The sequence below is a fragment of the Phasianus colchicus genome, chromosome 11 (genome assembly GCF_987193195.1).
Source record: "Phasianus colchicus chromosome 11, bPhaCol1.hap1.1, whole genome shotgun sequence".
Lineage (NCBI taxonomy): Eukaryota > Metazoa > Chordata > Aves > Galliformes > Phasianidae > Phasianus > Phasianus colchicus.
In genome coordinates this window covers 3,416,284-3,430,476 of record NC_143446.1, presented here as the reverse complement: position 1 = coordinate 3,430,476, position 14,193 = coordinate 3,416,284, and the positions used below count along the sequence as shown (strand labels likewise).

At 58.4% G+C, this 14,193-nt stretch overlaps 2 protein-coding genes across 8 annotated transcripts in view; one reads left to right on the top strand and one right to left on the bottom strand.

The window, feature by feature from the left end:
• Nucleotides 1–9,690, bottom strand: part of DAG1 (dystroglycan 1) — a 39,139-nt gene extending 29,449 nt beyond the window's left edge. The window contains exons 1-2 of one of the 6 annotated variants that reach the window (XM_090147984.1): nt 7,206–9,046; nt 6,751–6,844 (exon numbers count right to left, since the gene is read on the bottom strand). The gene's annotated coding sequence lies outside the window, so the exon portion shown is untranslated. The other 5 variants (XM_090147986.1, XM_090147980.1, XM_090147985.1 and 2 more) reach the window with 5 other exon arrangements.
• Nucleotides 9,691–10,028: 338 nt separating this feature from the next.
• On the top strand, nt 10,029–14,157 carry MST1 (macrophage stimulating 1). Of its 2 annotated transcripts, none has more exons than XM_031611724.2 (18): nt 10,029–10,221; nt 10,345–10,486; nt 10,557–10,669; nt 10,754–10,868; nt 11,145–11,281; nt 11,354–11,474; nt 11,561–11,679; nt 11,757–11,919; nt 11,990–12,120; nt 12,192–12,294; nt 12,371–12,507; nt 12,593–12,628; nt 12,701–12,812; nt 12,891–12,968; nt 13,033–13,179; nt 13,260–13,366; nt 13,711–13,850; nt 13,928–14,157. In XM_031611724.2, the coding sequence occupies exons 1-18, from the start codon at nt 10,170–10,172 to the stop codon at nt 14,087–14,089; spliced, it is 2,115 nt and encodes a 704-aa protein (XP_031467584.2). In that variant the 5' UTR covers nt 10,029–10,169; the 3' UTR covers nt 14,090–14,157. The 2 variants fall into 2 exon arrangements, with proteins under 2 accessions (XP_031467584.2, XP_031467583.2); XM_031611723.2 differs by having other exon boundaries at nt 11,754–11,919.
• The last annotated feature ends 36 nt before the right edge of the window (nt 14,158–14,193 follow it).

Genomic DNA, 14,193 nt, shown 5'->3' with positions numbered 1-14,193 from the left:
CACCGAAATACCTGCGCTCTGAATGCCAGCAGATGCGTGGAAGGAATGTTTCACTCTGAGCTTTGCACCGTTTCTGCAGGAATTTGGAGAGCTGGAGTGTGGGTAACACCCACGAAGCCCACGGGGCGAATGGCCGCACCGATTCCCTTTAATAGAAGCTACCGCCCTGCTAAAAAAAAACTCTGTTGGAATTACATCTTGTGCTCTTTCTTGGCTTGGATACTTTTTAAATGACACTGATTCCAAAGAGCATTAGCTACCAAATCCAGCGCTGCAGCCGCCAGCAGCTCCCGGGAAGGCAGTGAGCAGAACAGGTCGGTGCTTCAGAGGGCTGGGAGGCACTGGGCTGATCTGCCCCCCACCAAGCTCTATTAAATCAGTGCATTTCCAACCTAAACAGCTCATCCAGCACCCACATATTCGGGCCTTGGTGTGGCACAGAAGGCAGCCACAATGCAGGGGGCTGTCAGGAAGCAGAGGAGCCCCCAGCCCAGCCAGGTGGATCCCGTTGCTGTGACAGCCACCTCCCTGCAGGCAGAAATCACCAACAGCTTTCAAGCACCACAGCCAACACATATGGCCACGTCCTGCTCCACCACCACACAAATCCTGCTCCCCAGACGTGGGCTCACATCACAGCAGCACTAATTACAAAGTCATCTGGGGCTTTGGACCAGGTGTGTCCCACAAACTCTTAGCACAGCCACAGTCATTTTAAGTGACAGGGACCAGAAAAACAGACTTGCTCGCTAAGCACACATTTAATGCTGGTCCTATGGCAATGCTCAGTGCTCGTTTCAGATTACACTGCACTCATGGGCAGTGTTTAGTGAGATCAGTTACGCAGGTCCTTGAAGTTTCACCTGGTTGATTAAAGCAGGTCTTGCAGAAAGGCCATTGTGTGGTCAAAGGCACAACCGCAGTCTCTCCCCAGCTGTTTCTTCCAACTAGGAAGCACTCTAGCAATGAAAAAAGCACACCTTTTCCAGGCTTTCTTTCCCTGGCTCCCTCCTCTTCTTGCTGTATGCAGGCTTCCATAATTCAGTCACAAATGCTTTGGAAAACAAGGAGAGCAAATCTGACACTCCCCAGCTCTCACCCCACCTGCCTACATACTGCCAGTGCAGCCACCCCAGGCAGGTGCTCCAAGCTAAAAATCACAGCTCCTTATTTACGTTAATATTGGGTTAGCCATTACGTAAATACTGCTGCTCCTCAAGGACGCTTCTCTTCTGTCCCCTGCTCCTCATCTGTCATCACATCCCATTCTTTTTGCTCACGGCTCACAGGAAAAAAAATACTTCTCATTTGGTGGACAGGGGTCTAACAGCCCGCTCCCCAAGCACAAATAGCTGTGGTGTGTGAATACCCTCACCCCCTTATGTGCAGTCTAGGATTTCAGCTAATAGGTCCAAAGGAATAACATCCCTGTGCGTGCACTAAGCAGTGCCCTCGCCTCTGGTGCAACACATCACACTTCCTTCCTACCCCAGTGCACTTTTCCTCCTATTCAATGGCCTCAGGAGATTCCGGGAGCTCACGCAAGCAGGGCTTTAGAGCAGCACAACATTGCAGGCAGCTCCATCAGCAGCATGGATCCTCACTCACTGCCAGCAACTCAATGCCTGCTAGGATTTGCCGGACCAACTCTTCCTGCAGGCAGACGTAACACCTGAAGACCCACACAAGGCAGCTTCACAGTCCTTCCAGGCTGGTGCCCCTTCCAGAGGAGGCACTTCCACACCTGTACTCTTTGTGCTGGCACAGGAGTTAAAGCCACACGCAGAGCCAGACCAGGGCACTGACACCTGGCTGAGGAACCCAGCAAGAGGCTGGTTTCCACCTGGCACAGGTTCCTGCTGGATGCGGGCTGTATAAGGGCACTTCTGCTCCCTGGCAGCAGCACAAGAAGGCAGGACTCTTCTGCCCGCAGCACCAACTCACAGCACGCCAACTTTGGGCTCTGTAAAATCCTCTGGCACAAACCGTTCTGCCCACAGCTGCCAAGGAAAACCCAAACAACTGCAACAGATAAGGGAAAAATAAATTAAAACTGGTTTCAGCTGGACATCTCCCACTTGTTTCCCACTATTGTCCCAGCCAGCCCCTCCTGCTCCAGCAGCAGCTCCCACAGACAGCTGCATCCTGGCAGCACTGAAGCAGTCCCCACTCCACGTGTCTCCGGATGGGTCTGTCCCACACCCACAGCCTGCTCCAGCACTGCAGCGAGCGACCCGACGCAGGTTGGCCTTTCAGCCACTTGAAAAAGATACCTAAAAAATACATTCAATGCTTTTCTCCTACGGCTTTTTGATTCGAGGGACTGCTCTGAAGCCTGCCAACAGCAAATGGAAGGCGGGCTGCTGCGAGGTCTCCTTCCTGCAGGAGCAACCTGTGCACCACTGCTGGTCTGGGCAGCAACAGTTCCTGTTCCTAAGAGGTCTGCCACTTGTCACTGCTAGAGGCACATTCACACATCCACTCCTCCCAGCAAGGCCTAGGGAAAGAAGACAAGATTTCAGCCCTGCTGACACAGGTCATTCCTCCTCACTGAGGACAGAGGGTAAACAGGACAGCTGTTTGCCTTCATAAGCACTTTGAAATGAGCTCAGCTGGCTGTGATCACCAAGCCCAGGCAGGAAGACACCAGCCACTTCAGTTACTCTTGCTGGTCTTTATGTCCATCACTTTAGAGTAGATGTACATCATCAAGCTTCCCAAAGCAATAACTTCTGTAGCAGCCACCAAACTTCTTCCTGTACTCTCAGGCAGCTTTTGTGCTGCTAGTGTGAAACCAGGAGCAACATGCTTGGCAACTTCTGTCCTGACAAACTTCTGTCCACGTTTGCCTCTGCTTTCAGTTGGATCACACGCTGAGATGGCAGCAGGTGCTTACTCCTGGTTCAGGCTGCAGAGCTGGGCTATCTGCTCCTGCTCATACCACAGGTGGCTTGTACTCTGATCACTTTGCTGCACGCCCAAGCAGCACCATGCTCCAGGTGCCTTCTCCAGTTGGCACAGACCAAGACTGCTGGTCCAAACCTACTGTGCAAAGAGCGAGGCATGCAGGATAAAGCTGCCATCATCCTAAGCTTCTACTCAAGAAGAATCCCACCCCAAAACACTGGCTCAAGGACTCAGCTACGCCAAAGTGAATTCCCATATACAAGCAGAAAACAGGACATCAGCATACCTGGAGTGACCAAACCACGTTGCACCAGTCTGAGAGATATGGATGAGAAAGAGCCTAACCTTGATTTCATCTCAGCTCCTGGAAAAATCCAATTCAAAATCTCACTGCCTGCTCTGTTCTCCGTTTTTCTTTGCCAAGCAGAGAAACTACATCAAGGAATCTGCTGAAGCACTGCATCAAGTCAGTGGTTTTCAATCAGCACATCAATGGGCTACAAGGAACCCACAAAAGGAGCAAGAAGGCTTACCTGGAGTCAGCAGATACAAAGCTGTGCACCTCCAGGGGAAGCTTTAGGAGCCTGCAATTCAGGAGAGGGCTGCAGGATGCTAAGCTGGAGCACAGCAGGATGAAGATGACGGCACCAGAACACAGCAGCAAGGTCTGCAGGAAGCAGCTCCTTCCCGTGACGACAGCACAGCACCACGGCCCTGCTCCCCTGGGTGCCCACAGACCAGGCACATCCACCTGCCAGAGCCAGCCTGCAGCTCCAAAGCCACAGAGCCACAGCTTCTATCCTGGCTTATCACCAGCACCACACACAGCAACACTGCCACTTTCTCCAGCAATTTAAGCTCAAAGATACAAGTTCACATCATTGCCAGTAACAACCGAATCCCTTCCTCACGTTAGCTTTGATTACCAAGTTTCCTTAGGTGCTATTGCTATCCCTTCCTCACAGGCAGCTTATTAACCAGGTTCGTGGTGTTCTGCCCACAGTACTGATAAGACAGAGGCGTTAGCATCCTCTGTACCTTTTTTTGAAGGGGATGATATCCAGCAATTGATACTCTCACAACATCAATCTGGCCTCTCTGAAGTCTGAGCTCTGATATTCAGATAAAATTTTATTCAAAGATGTGACCAAATGTTTCCTGAAAGAGCAACCAGCACAAGGCCACCAACAGAAAGATCAGTCCCCAGGCTAACAGTTCACAGAATCACAGAATGGCCAGGGTTGGAAGGGACCTCAAGGATCATGAATCTCCAACCCCCTGCCACATGCAGGGCCACCAACCTCCTCACTTAATGCTAGACCAGGCTGCCCAGGGCCCCACCAATCTGGCCTTGAACACCTCCAGGGACGGGGCATCAGAAAGTTCTTCTGACCTGGCCTAAACAAATCCAAAATGTGTTTGCTACCCTACTCCTGAAGCTTTGCTCCACGCACAATGCATAGATCTGCTGTGTGACCACACTCCAGAACTCCCAGGACCACCAACACACCCTGTCATCAGAAGCTACTGAGCTCACAGACACCACAGGGCAGAGCCCTTAGGTGAATCCAGCGTGACAGCTAACAAAATCAGTGCCACAAGCTTAGTCTATTAAGTTCAGTTGTTGCCAGTATTACCAAAATTACACTTTTCAACACGTCATAAAGCATGCATGACTGTGCAGCACGCAGGAGAAAGGAAAGGAGGAAGATTTTGGAAGCTGACAGGAGAGAGGGAACTGAATTTTAAGATCCTGAAAACTTTAATACGGATTTTAGAATAACCACCTTTCATCCTCTAATGTGGCTCCTGGCATTATGATAGAAACTCCAATGGAAATAGTTTCTCTGGGGTAGGAAACACCACACATGGTCCTGCATGAGAACCAACTCCTCCAGCACAGAGAACACAACATTCAACAGGTGCCAGGAAAGCCTAAGGGATGCAAATCTGAAATTGTTGCAACCCAGATTATTTCTATCTTTGTAGCCTCAGCGTCAAAAGCATCAGGTCAGATTTCCAGCAGCCTCACACTCAGTGTCTGCAGGTGTCTGCAAGGTCATCTGTGCTAAGAACCCCTGATCTGGGGAAAAGCTAAGTGCTCACATTCAGAGGAAGCAGATCCGGATGGAAGGTGTTAGAGGAGAAAAAGAGGGAGAGCTCCAAAGCGTTCAGTATCAGCACCCAGCAGTACAGTTCTTCTGCCTTCTGGCTCACAGTGCCTCCTGCTATCACACTCAGAATCTGTCCCTGCGTGAAGTCTTCCTGTAAGAGTCCCTGGAGTACAACATGAGATAACAGAAACACCTCAGCTGGAGGACAATGGTACAGCACAAGTTTATGGGCGATGCATAGAAGCCAGAAATGACTCCAGAGATATTTCCCCTTTAGTTACAGAGATCTCTGACCCCTCCCCTGAAAAGCCCCAAAGAAGCCGTGGACACAAGGAAACCCACTGGGGACCTTACAGGAGCTCTGCTAAGAGGTGCCTTTCCCAGAGGGTCTGAAAGAGTCCACCTTGGGCTGACGCTGCATAAGGAAAAGGGAAAACTGGTGGTGCTTGCAAGAAGCAAGCAGTGCCACCCTCACAAGGGACCTGTGCTGCAGTTGGAGGCTGTGACAGCAACGTAAGGCTGTCACATCAACCCTCATCATTCATTGCTCAAGTGGGAAACTGCCAGCCCTGGCTGCCACTCAGCCTTCCTGTAGCCCAGCTCATCCCAACCCAACCTCTAGCCCCTGATATCAAGCGCCCAGAACCTGCTGCTGGAAGCTGCCATCAAACCTATGGGATGCTAATAGCCAGCTTTGGGGAACACACTTCCCAGAGGATTAAGCAGTCTCAAGTCTAAATGTACAACCTTGTTAAAAAAAAAATGAAACGTGCCTGCAAGCAGCAGTGTGAATTTATCACCTGTGTTCAGCACCAGAGTGACCTGTGGCCGTACTGCAATAAGCTGGAAGCCCTCCTGCAATCACTGCACTGAGGGCAGGCAGGAATGCCACTAGTCAGGTCCTCCAGAGGAGCACTGCAGAACCCAGTGCTGCGCAGAGGCTTTTAAAGCAATTTGTGGTAGAGCTCCGAGCCAGGATCTGAAATCTTTCTGAAGCCACCCCATCGTCCTCTGTGAGCTGAGCTCTTCTCAGAAAGCACGTGAGAAAATACAGCCCATATCCTCAGCCAGGGTCACCGCGAGGGAAAGTGCCGCAGCTGAGCATTGTGGTGAGACCACAACATGTGAAAGGAGGAAAAAAAGGGAACTCATCAGCAGAATCCCTCATTCACACATCTGTTCACAGGGCAGATGAGGCCGGGAGCCTGTTTTCCTGAAGAAAACCCCAACGTGAAACCGAGCACTGTCCTGTCCAGCGCTGTCCCCAGGCCTTGTCCCTTGTCATCAACAGGCTGCAAGGAACCCACAAAAAGAGCAAGAAGGCTTACCTGGGGTCAGCAGATACAAAGCTGCAAGGATCTGCCAGGGAGAACATACGGGGATCCCATCAGGAATCACCCCCTGGCCCTGCAGCCCTACAGCACACCTGCAGGCACAGCAAGCAGGGCAGTAACCCCACAGGGGGGACCTCAGAGCAGAGCTGTGCTGGCAGAGGGCTCCTTGCCTGCCAGCCCCATCCGAGTTCCCTCCTCTGAGACCAACAGAGAAATGCTCACTCAGAAAAAAAAAAAAAAACACCATGAAAAGAACAACTGAATGCCAAGTGAGTTGGGTCAGTCCACCAGGGCACGGGCTCAGCACCACAGCTGGCACGTGGGAGGAGGCAGGAGGGCACAGCTGAGAGTGGGGAAGAGAGGAGCCCTTTTGAGAGTGCCCAGCACTAACTCACCTCTGCAGTGCCTGCTGCCTCCTCCTCCTCCAGGCTGGACCCCCTCCTATGGGGCTCTGTGCTTATCTGCTCCTTCGTGTGATCTTCTGGGTTACTAATTTGCAGAAAGTTAATCCAGGGGAATAAAAAAAAAGGGAAAAAAAGGATCAGCTCAGCAAAAAGACTGGCCGCCACGTGCTGGAAAGAGCTTGCTCACGTTCACAGCGAGCGTGCCACCAGCAGAAACCCTCTGTGCTAAAGCTGGGGGCCCACCAGGACACCCAAAGTTGGACATGTCAGAAGCAGCAGGGCCACATCCTGGCCCAGGATGTGGAGGACCCTGGCGCAGTGGGGATGCCAAGGCACATCCCAGCAAGAGCCAGGCCTCCGGGAACCCACAGTGCCAAGCTGTGTGACCTTGAGCAGGACACAGCACTGAGGAAAATGGCATGCATTCCTGGGGTGTGGGATCTCACCTGAGCCCTGCTGACACCTCAGCTACAAGCTGCCCTCCAGCCAGGACCTTCAGCTTCTATCCACCACCTGTCCCAGGACGCAGGCAGCCCCACACGGCCAGCACACTCAGGAAAAGCACAGCAACACCAAATAGTCCCAAACAGCTTTCCCACTGACATACTGAACTTCAATCAGATCGCAATCGAGTCAGTGAATAAATGCAGCAAAATACACAGCTAGGAAAATGTGCCAGAGCAGGAAATATGCACACCTGCATATAACACACCTTAGTTAATGAACTAACTTCCCTTCCCGCAGCACCTCCAGGCTTTGCCCAAACTTACTCAATCTCAGAGAACAAGCCCCAAAAGCACAGGTTCTTCAGACAGATTAAACACGGTCACAGTCCTCAGCAAACGGGGTTTAAAGTACAGAGCCCTCCAGCCTGCACAAACATCCTAAGAACAAACATTTTCAGCATACCAAGACCTCAGATATACCAGATCAACCCAATGGTGTTTACTTGTATTTTGGCCCAAATTGCTGGCAAAGTACTCAGAGCTGGGGGAGAAGCAGCAGCCTCCCCAACAGCTCAGCAAGAAACCACGAGGGATCGGGCAGCCGATGAGCACTACAAGGAATACCAGAGACATTTATTTACACAACCGCTGTTTGCCCAGCGAGAACACAGAGTTTACATTTTCCTCATCCAACTCACTGGAATTCATTCCTCCACGCTATTCCTCAGCTGACGGGACATGGAGAGGCAGTGAGAGAGGTCTCTCCCCTGCTGCTGTGCCACACCTCTGCTGCACGAGCAGCACGTGCAGCTCACACCTGTGCCAGGGGAGCCTGGCAGTGCCACCAGTGTGACTCCACCGCCCTCTCACCTCCTCCAGCAGAGCTGAGGGGAACCCAGGCTCAGATGCAAAGCACTAAAGCGCCTCTCTCTGTGGCACGAACCTCCAACGTCCCCACGCTGCTGGAGAGAAGTTCTGCTGCCAGAAGACATGCAGGAATTCCTCCAGAGCAGCCGCCCGTGGCAGATAAGCTATAGTCAGGTCTGAGCCAGTTCTGGCCGTGCATTTCACAGCTCAAGCTGGCGGGGTTCTCGGCGTACCCCAGCACCCACCTCACACCTGCAACAGCCAGAGGAGCAGGGAGCAGCCCTGCAGCATCAGCCACGTCTGAAAGCAGAGAAGCGCTCGGGGTTAACAAATCCCTACAGACCCACGGGTGCGTGGCAGGGCGCGGGGCACACTCACCTGTGTGCCAGCGTGCAAAGGAGCAGGCACTGCTAAGTTAGCACACGCCATAACCAAAGCCCATCTCGTTCAGGAGCTCACAAGCAGCACGGTGTGGGTGCAGCACAGCTCCGCCGACACGGCGTTATTCCCTGCACCCCGGCTCCCGAGCCTCACCCATTGGCACACTACCCTATATTTAGGATAGCAGAGCGCAGTGACAAGCATTGGGAAGAATGAGTAAGTGGCTTAGGATGCCTGGAATGGTGGCAGAGGCTGTAGGAAGAAAACGAGGCTGAATTAGGAACCGCCGGCGCGAAAGGCGCAGAGGCAGGAGGGCACCTGCGAAGCTGAAGTTTATAAGGGCCGATAAACCTCTCACAAAGCGGGGTAAGGACTGGGCTCGGAGCTGCGCTCCCCGGCGAGGGGCGGCAGCAATCCGTGCTGCAGCGGCGGGAGGCGGCCCTGCCCGGGAGATGGGAAAGAGAGGAAAGGTGAAGGCGCGCTCCGTTCACACACAGACAGACACACACACAGACAGACACACAGACACGCCGCTCCGTGCCCGCTTAGGCCCCACGGCCCCTGGCGTCGCCACCTCCCAGCGCGGAGCCGCAGCCCGGGTTCCCCGCACGCCGCGCACCGCGAGCCCCGGCCGGAATGCGCCGAACTCGGCCCGAGCGCGCCCGTGGAGCGGGGCCGGCCCGCCTGTTGCTCCCACGGCCCCGCCGCCGCCGCCGCGCCCCGCCCGGACACCGAGGCGGCCCCAAGGTCGGCCCGGCACCCCCGGAGCGCGGCCCGGAGCCCCGGCGCGACCCGGCGGCCGTCCCGCGGGCACCGCTCGGCCGCGGCGGCGGGGGGAGGCGGAGCCCGTCCCGGCGCGGCGAGGCCGTTCCGCGGCGAGCCCGTTCCCGGCGCGGCCCGCGGGGACGGGGAGAAGGAGGCAGCGCCGGGGCCGCCCCGCCGCCCGCGCCCCGCCGGGCCTCGGCCCGCCCGCCCATCCCGCCCAGGCCGCGCCGCTCCGCCGGGCCCGGCCCGCCGTTAGGCCGAGGGCAGCGCGGCCGGCAGGTGCCGCCGCCGGGCGGAGGCGAGGCGAGGCCCGGTCGCGCTTCCCTCCCGCCGCGCCGGGCTCACCGTGCTCGGCCGGGCCCGGACGCCGCTCCCCGCCGGCTCTCGCCGCCAGCGGCCCCGACGCACCGAGCGGGCGGCGCGGCGCGAGCGCGACCCCGCGCGGGCACGTACCTGGGGGCGGGGCCCCGCGGCGCCTAGCAACCGGCGGCACGAGCGCGGCGCGGCCAATCGGAGCCCGCCGCCGGCGCCTCGCCCCGCCCCCTCCGCCCCGCCCCACCTGGCCGCGCGCGGCCCCGCCCCCTCCCGCGCCCTGCGGCCGTCCCGCGCGGCCCCGCCCTTCGCGTAGCCCCGCCCCCGCGCCGCATCCGCTTCCTCTGGGCACCGCCCCAAGCCCCGCCCCGCGCCCGGCGGTCCCCGCCCACCTCCCTCGGGCCCCGCCCACCGCATCGGGCGCCGCCCTCTCCCGGCAGGCCACGCCCTCAGCGACGGGCCACGCCCTCTCCCGGCAGGCCACGCCCCCCTCCGGTTAGGCCACGCCCACCTCCAGCAAGCACCGCCCCACGTGCGGCTTCGTGGTCCGCGGCCTCGGCACCCTTCTGCCCCCCGGACCGCAGGCAAATATTTGCTGGGCCGGCCCTGGGCCGCAGCCTGACCACCGGCACCTCCACCATGCCGGCCCCGCTGGGCCTGCTGCTCTCCCTGGCTGTGGCTCTGGGTGCAGGTAGGGCCCCGGCAGGCGGTGTGGGGCCAGAGGGCATAGGGTGGCGTGGGGGGCCCAGGATGGGGGGCTCAGGAAGCTGTGGCTCTCCTGGGCCGGGACGCGCTGACCCTGGCTCCATCTTAGGCCACCGCTCACCTCTCAATGACTTCCAGCGCCTGCGTGGCACCGAGCTGCAGGCAGTGCCCAGTGAGCCCCCACTGCATGTACTGGAGCGCAGCACGGCCCAGCAGTGCGCCCAGAACTGTGCCAACAGGCCGATCTGCCGGTGAGCACCGTGTGGCAGAGAGCTGAGCCTCAGTGCTGTGCAGCACCCTGCCGCCTCTGCCTGCCCGCAGGGCCTTCCACCACGAGCGGCAGAGCCAGCTGTGCCAGCTGCTGTCCCGGACCCAGCGCTCACCCGGCACCCGGCTGCAGAAGAACATCCACTACGATCTGTACCAGAAGAAAGGTGGGGCTGGCACTGTGCCCGGGGCTCACGGTGCGGGGCTCCCACTGCCTGCACGGCTCTGATGCGGTGCCCGGTGCTCCCCAGACTTCCTGCGGGAGTGCATCGTGGCCAATGGCACCAGTTATCGTGGCACGCGGGACACGACAGAGCGTGGCTTGCGCTGCCAGCACTGGCAGGCTACCGTGCCCCATGACCACAGGTGCCCCGGGCAGTGAGGGGGTGGTGGGGAAGGGATGGGGACAATGGGGACAGTACATTAATGGGGAATGGGATTGGGGTGATGGGAAATGGGGGGGTGGGTGGGAGGCAACGGGAACAGCACAGTGATAGGAAATGGGATGCAGACAGCATGGGGTGGCGGGGAGCGGGATGGAAACAATATGGGGTGATGGGGAATGGGGTGGGGACAGACTGGGAACAATGAGGACAGCTTAGGGACAGTGCAGGGACAGTGGCAACAACTGGGGTGGCACAGGTTCCTGCCATCCCCCCGCAATGGGCTGGAGGAGAATTACTGCCGCAACCCCGACCGTGACAAGCGGGGCCCGTGGTGCTACACCATCGACCCCAATGTCCGACACCAGAGCTGTGGCATCAAAAAGTGTGAGGACGGTGAGTGCTGTGCTTCGGGAACGCCCCGTGCTGCCCATCCCCATTACCAATGACTCCCCCGGCTGTTGGCAGCCATCTGCATGACCTGCAACGGGGAGGATTACCGGGGCTTTGTGGACCACACCGAGTCGGGGATCGAGTGCCAGCGCTGGGACCTGCAGCACCCACACAAGCATCCCTACCACCCTGACAAGTCAGTACTTATTGCAGGCTGTGTGCCCGTGGGGGTGGCAGCAGATATCTGTCACCTGCAGCCTCTGCTCCCCGCCTCTCACCCAGGTACCCGGAGAAGGGGCTGGATGACAACTACTGCCGCAACCCGGACAGCTCTGAGCGGCCCTGGTGCTACACCACTGACCCGGCGGTGGAGCGCGAGTTCTGCCGAATCCGTGTCTGCAGTAAGTGCCCTGACATCATCTCTGCTTCTGGTGTCCTCGGTGCCACCCTCACCCTGCCTCTTGCTCCATACAAGCAGAGAAACGCCCACGACCCATCAATGTCACCACCGGCTGCTACAGGGGCAAAGGCGAAGGCTACCGGGGCCGAGTGAACGTCACCGTGTCGGGCATCCCCTGCCAGCGCTGGGAGGCGCAGACACCCCACCGGCACCACTTCGTGCCCAGCAAGTACCCCTGCAAGTAGGGCTGGTGTGACGGGGGGCTGCGGCAGCACCCAGGCGTGCAGGCACCCATGCGGCCGCTCCGCCAGGGATCTGCAGGAGAACTACTGCCGCAACCCCGATGGCTCAGAGGCCCCATGGTGCTTCACCACCCGCCCCGGCATGCGCGTCGCCTTCTGCTTCCACATCCGCCACTGTGATGACGAGCTGGATGCACAAGGTGAGCCCCCACCACATGGGTGCCCCACTGGGGTGTCCACCAGCAGTTCAGCTTCCCCTGCCTGTCCCCAGAGTGCTACCACGGCCACGGCGAGCAGTACCACGGCCACGTCAGTAAGACGCGCAAGGGCATCACGTGCCAGAAGTGGGATGCCACGACACCCCACGTGCCACAGTGAGTGTGCCACAAGCATGCCAGGGCGATGCACGGCAGTGGGGATGGGGGAGTAACAGTGGCTCCCGGCTGGCAGGATGTCACCCACCACCCACCCTGAGGCGCACCTGGAGGAGAACTACTGCCGCAACCCCGACAACGACAGCCACGGCCCCTGGTGCTACACCATGGATCCACGCACACCCTTTGACTACTGCGCCATCAAGCCCTGCTGTGAGCTTGGTCCCACCGAGCCCTGGCTGCCCCACAGGGTGGGTTGGGCCACCTGCCACAGCCCCACTCTGCTTTCTCTCTGCAGCCGGCAGCGCTGTGCCATCTGTCCTGGAGAATGCAGGTGAGGACACAGGGACATGGGGCGGTGGGTGCTCGGTGCGGTGCCCCCAGCCAATGATTGCTGTGCCTACAGACGCAGTGAAATTTGAGGAGTGTGGCCGGCGGGACGAGAGGCTGCAGCAGAAGCAGCGTGTGGTGGGTGGGATGCCTGGCAACTCGCCGTGGACCGTCAGCATCCGCAACCGGTGAGAAGACACCCCATGTTCCAGCTGTGCCGTGCTGCCGGCTGGATACCCACCCCTGCCAAATCCCCATGCCTGCAGGGCCGGCTTGCACTTCTGCGGTGGGTCGCTGGTGAAGGAGCAGTGGGTGATCAGCACACGGCAGTGCTTCTCCTCCTGGTGAGCTCAGGGGCAGGGTGCGGGGTGCCGGCAGCTGCCATACCCTGATGGCCCTGTCCCACAGTGATGCGGACCTGTCAGGCTATGAGGTGCACCTGGGGACGCTGTTCAAGGACCCCAGCCCCACCGACCCTGACCTGCAGGCCATCCCCATTGTACGCATCATCTGCGGCCCCTCTGAGTCCCACCTGGTGCTGCTGAAGCTGGCGAGGTGAGCATCTGCATGTGGTGCTCTGTGCCCCCGTGCCATGAGCTGGCTCCACATCCCCATGCTGCTCCATCCCTCTGCAGGCCAGCTGTGCTGAACAAGCGTGTGGCCCTGATCTGCCTGCCACCTGAGCGCTACGTTGTGCCTGCTGGCACCACCTGTGAGATTGCTGGCTTTGGGGAAACCAGAGGTACTGCCACGGGCACCATCTCACTACGATGGCATCCCCCTATCCATGACAATTCCTTCCACAGCACCTCCAGGGTCATGGTATCCCCCTGCCCATGTCCACTGTCCACAGCAACCCTCCTTGATGTCATCTCCCTGCCCATGCCATCCATCCACCCATGGCATTCCCCTACCCACGGCATCTCCTTCCCAAGGCATCTCCTTGCTCATGGAATCCCCTTGCTCCTAGCATCCCCCTGCCCATGTCATTGCATTCTCCCACCCATGGCATCCCCTACCCCTGCCACCCCTCACCCACCACTCTCCCACACCCATACATGCCTTGCTGGTGTCCTGTCTCCGCAGGCACAACGGATGGCCACGTGCTGAATGTGGCAAAGCTGCCAGTGATGGCACATGCTGACTGCCAGGCAGAGCTGCGTGGGCGCCTGAAGGAGAGCGAGCTGTGCACAGCCCCGCTGCGTGCTGGTGTGGGTGCCTGTGAGGTGAGCAGGGTCCAGGGGGCCAGGCAGGCTTGGAGACCCCACAGCATAGGGATGACAGTATTCTCTTGGCCCTACAGGGAGATTATGGGGGGCCCCTGGCCTGTCTGACTGCCGACTGCTGGGTGCTGGAGGGGGTGATCACCCCATCCCGTGTCTGCGCCCGCACTGACCAGCCTGCCCTCTTCATCCGCATCTCACTCTATGTTGACTGGATCCACAAGGTCATGAGGATGGTGTGAGCTGTGTTGCAGGTGGCACCTCCCTGTTCAGCCCCCAGTTCCAATAAAGGCAGTGGAGCCAGCCTGTGTGTGCATCTCAGTGTGGCCAAGATACGGGGGACAGC

What these genes read in the sequence shown, in the direction of transcription:
- MST1 (XM_031611723.2), top strand. Translation starts at nt 10,170, where the DNA reads ATGCCGGCCCCGCTGGGCCTGCTGCTCTCCCTGGCTGTGGCTCTGGGT. An exon ending in GCCAACAGGCCGATCTGCCG is followed by an intron (nt 10,487 to 10,556) that starts GTGAGCACCGTG and finishes GCCTGCCCGCAG; the next exon opens with GGCCTTCCACCACGAGCGGC. An exon ending in CTGCCGAATCCGTGTCTGCA is followed by an intron (nt 11,680 to 11,753) that starts GTAAGTGCCCTG and finishes GCTCCATACAAG; the next exon opens with CAGAGAAACGCCCACGACCC.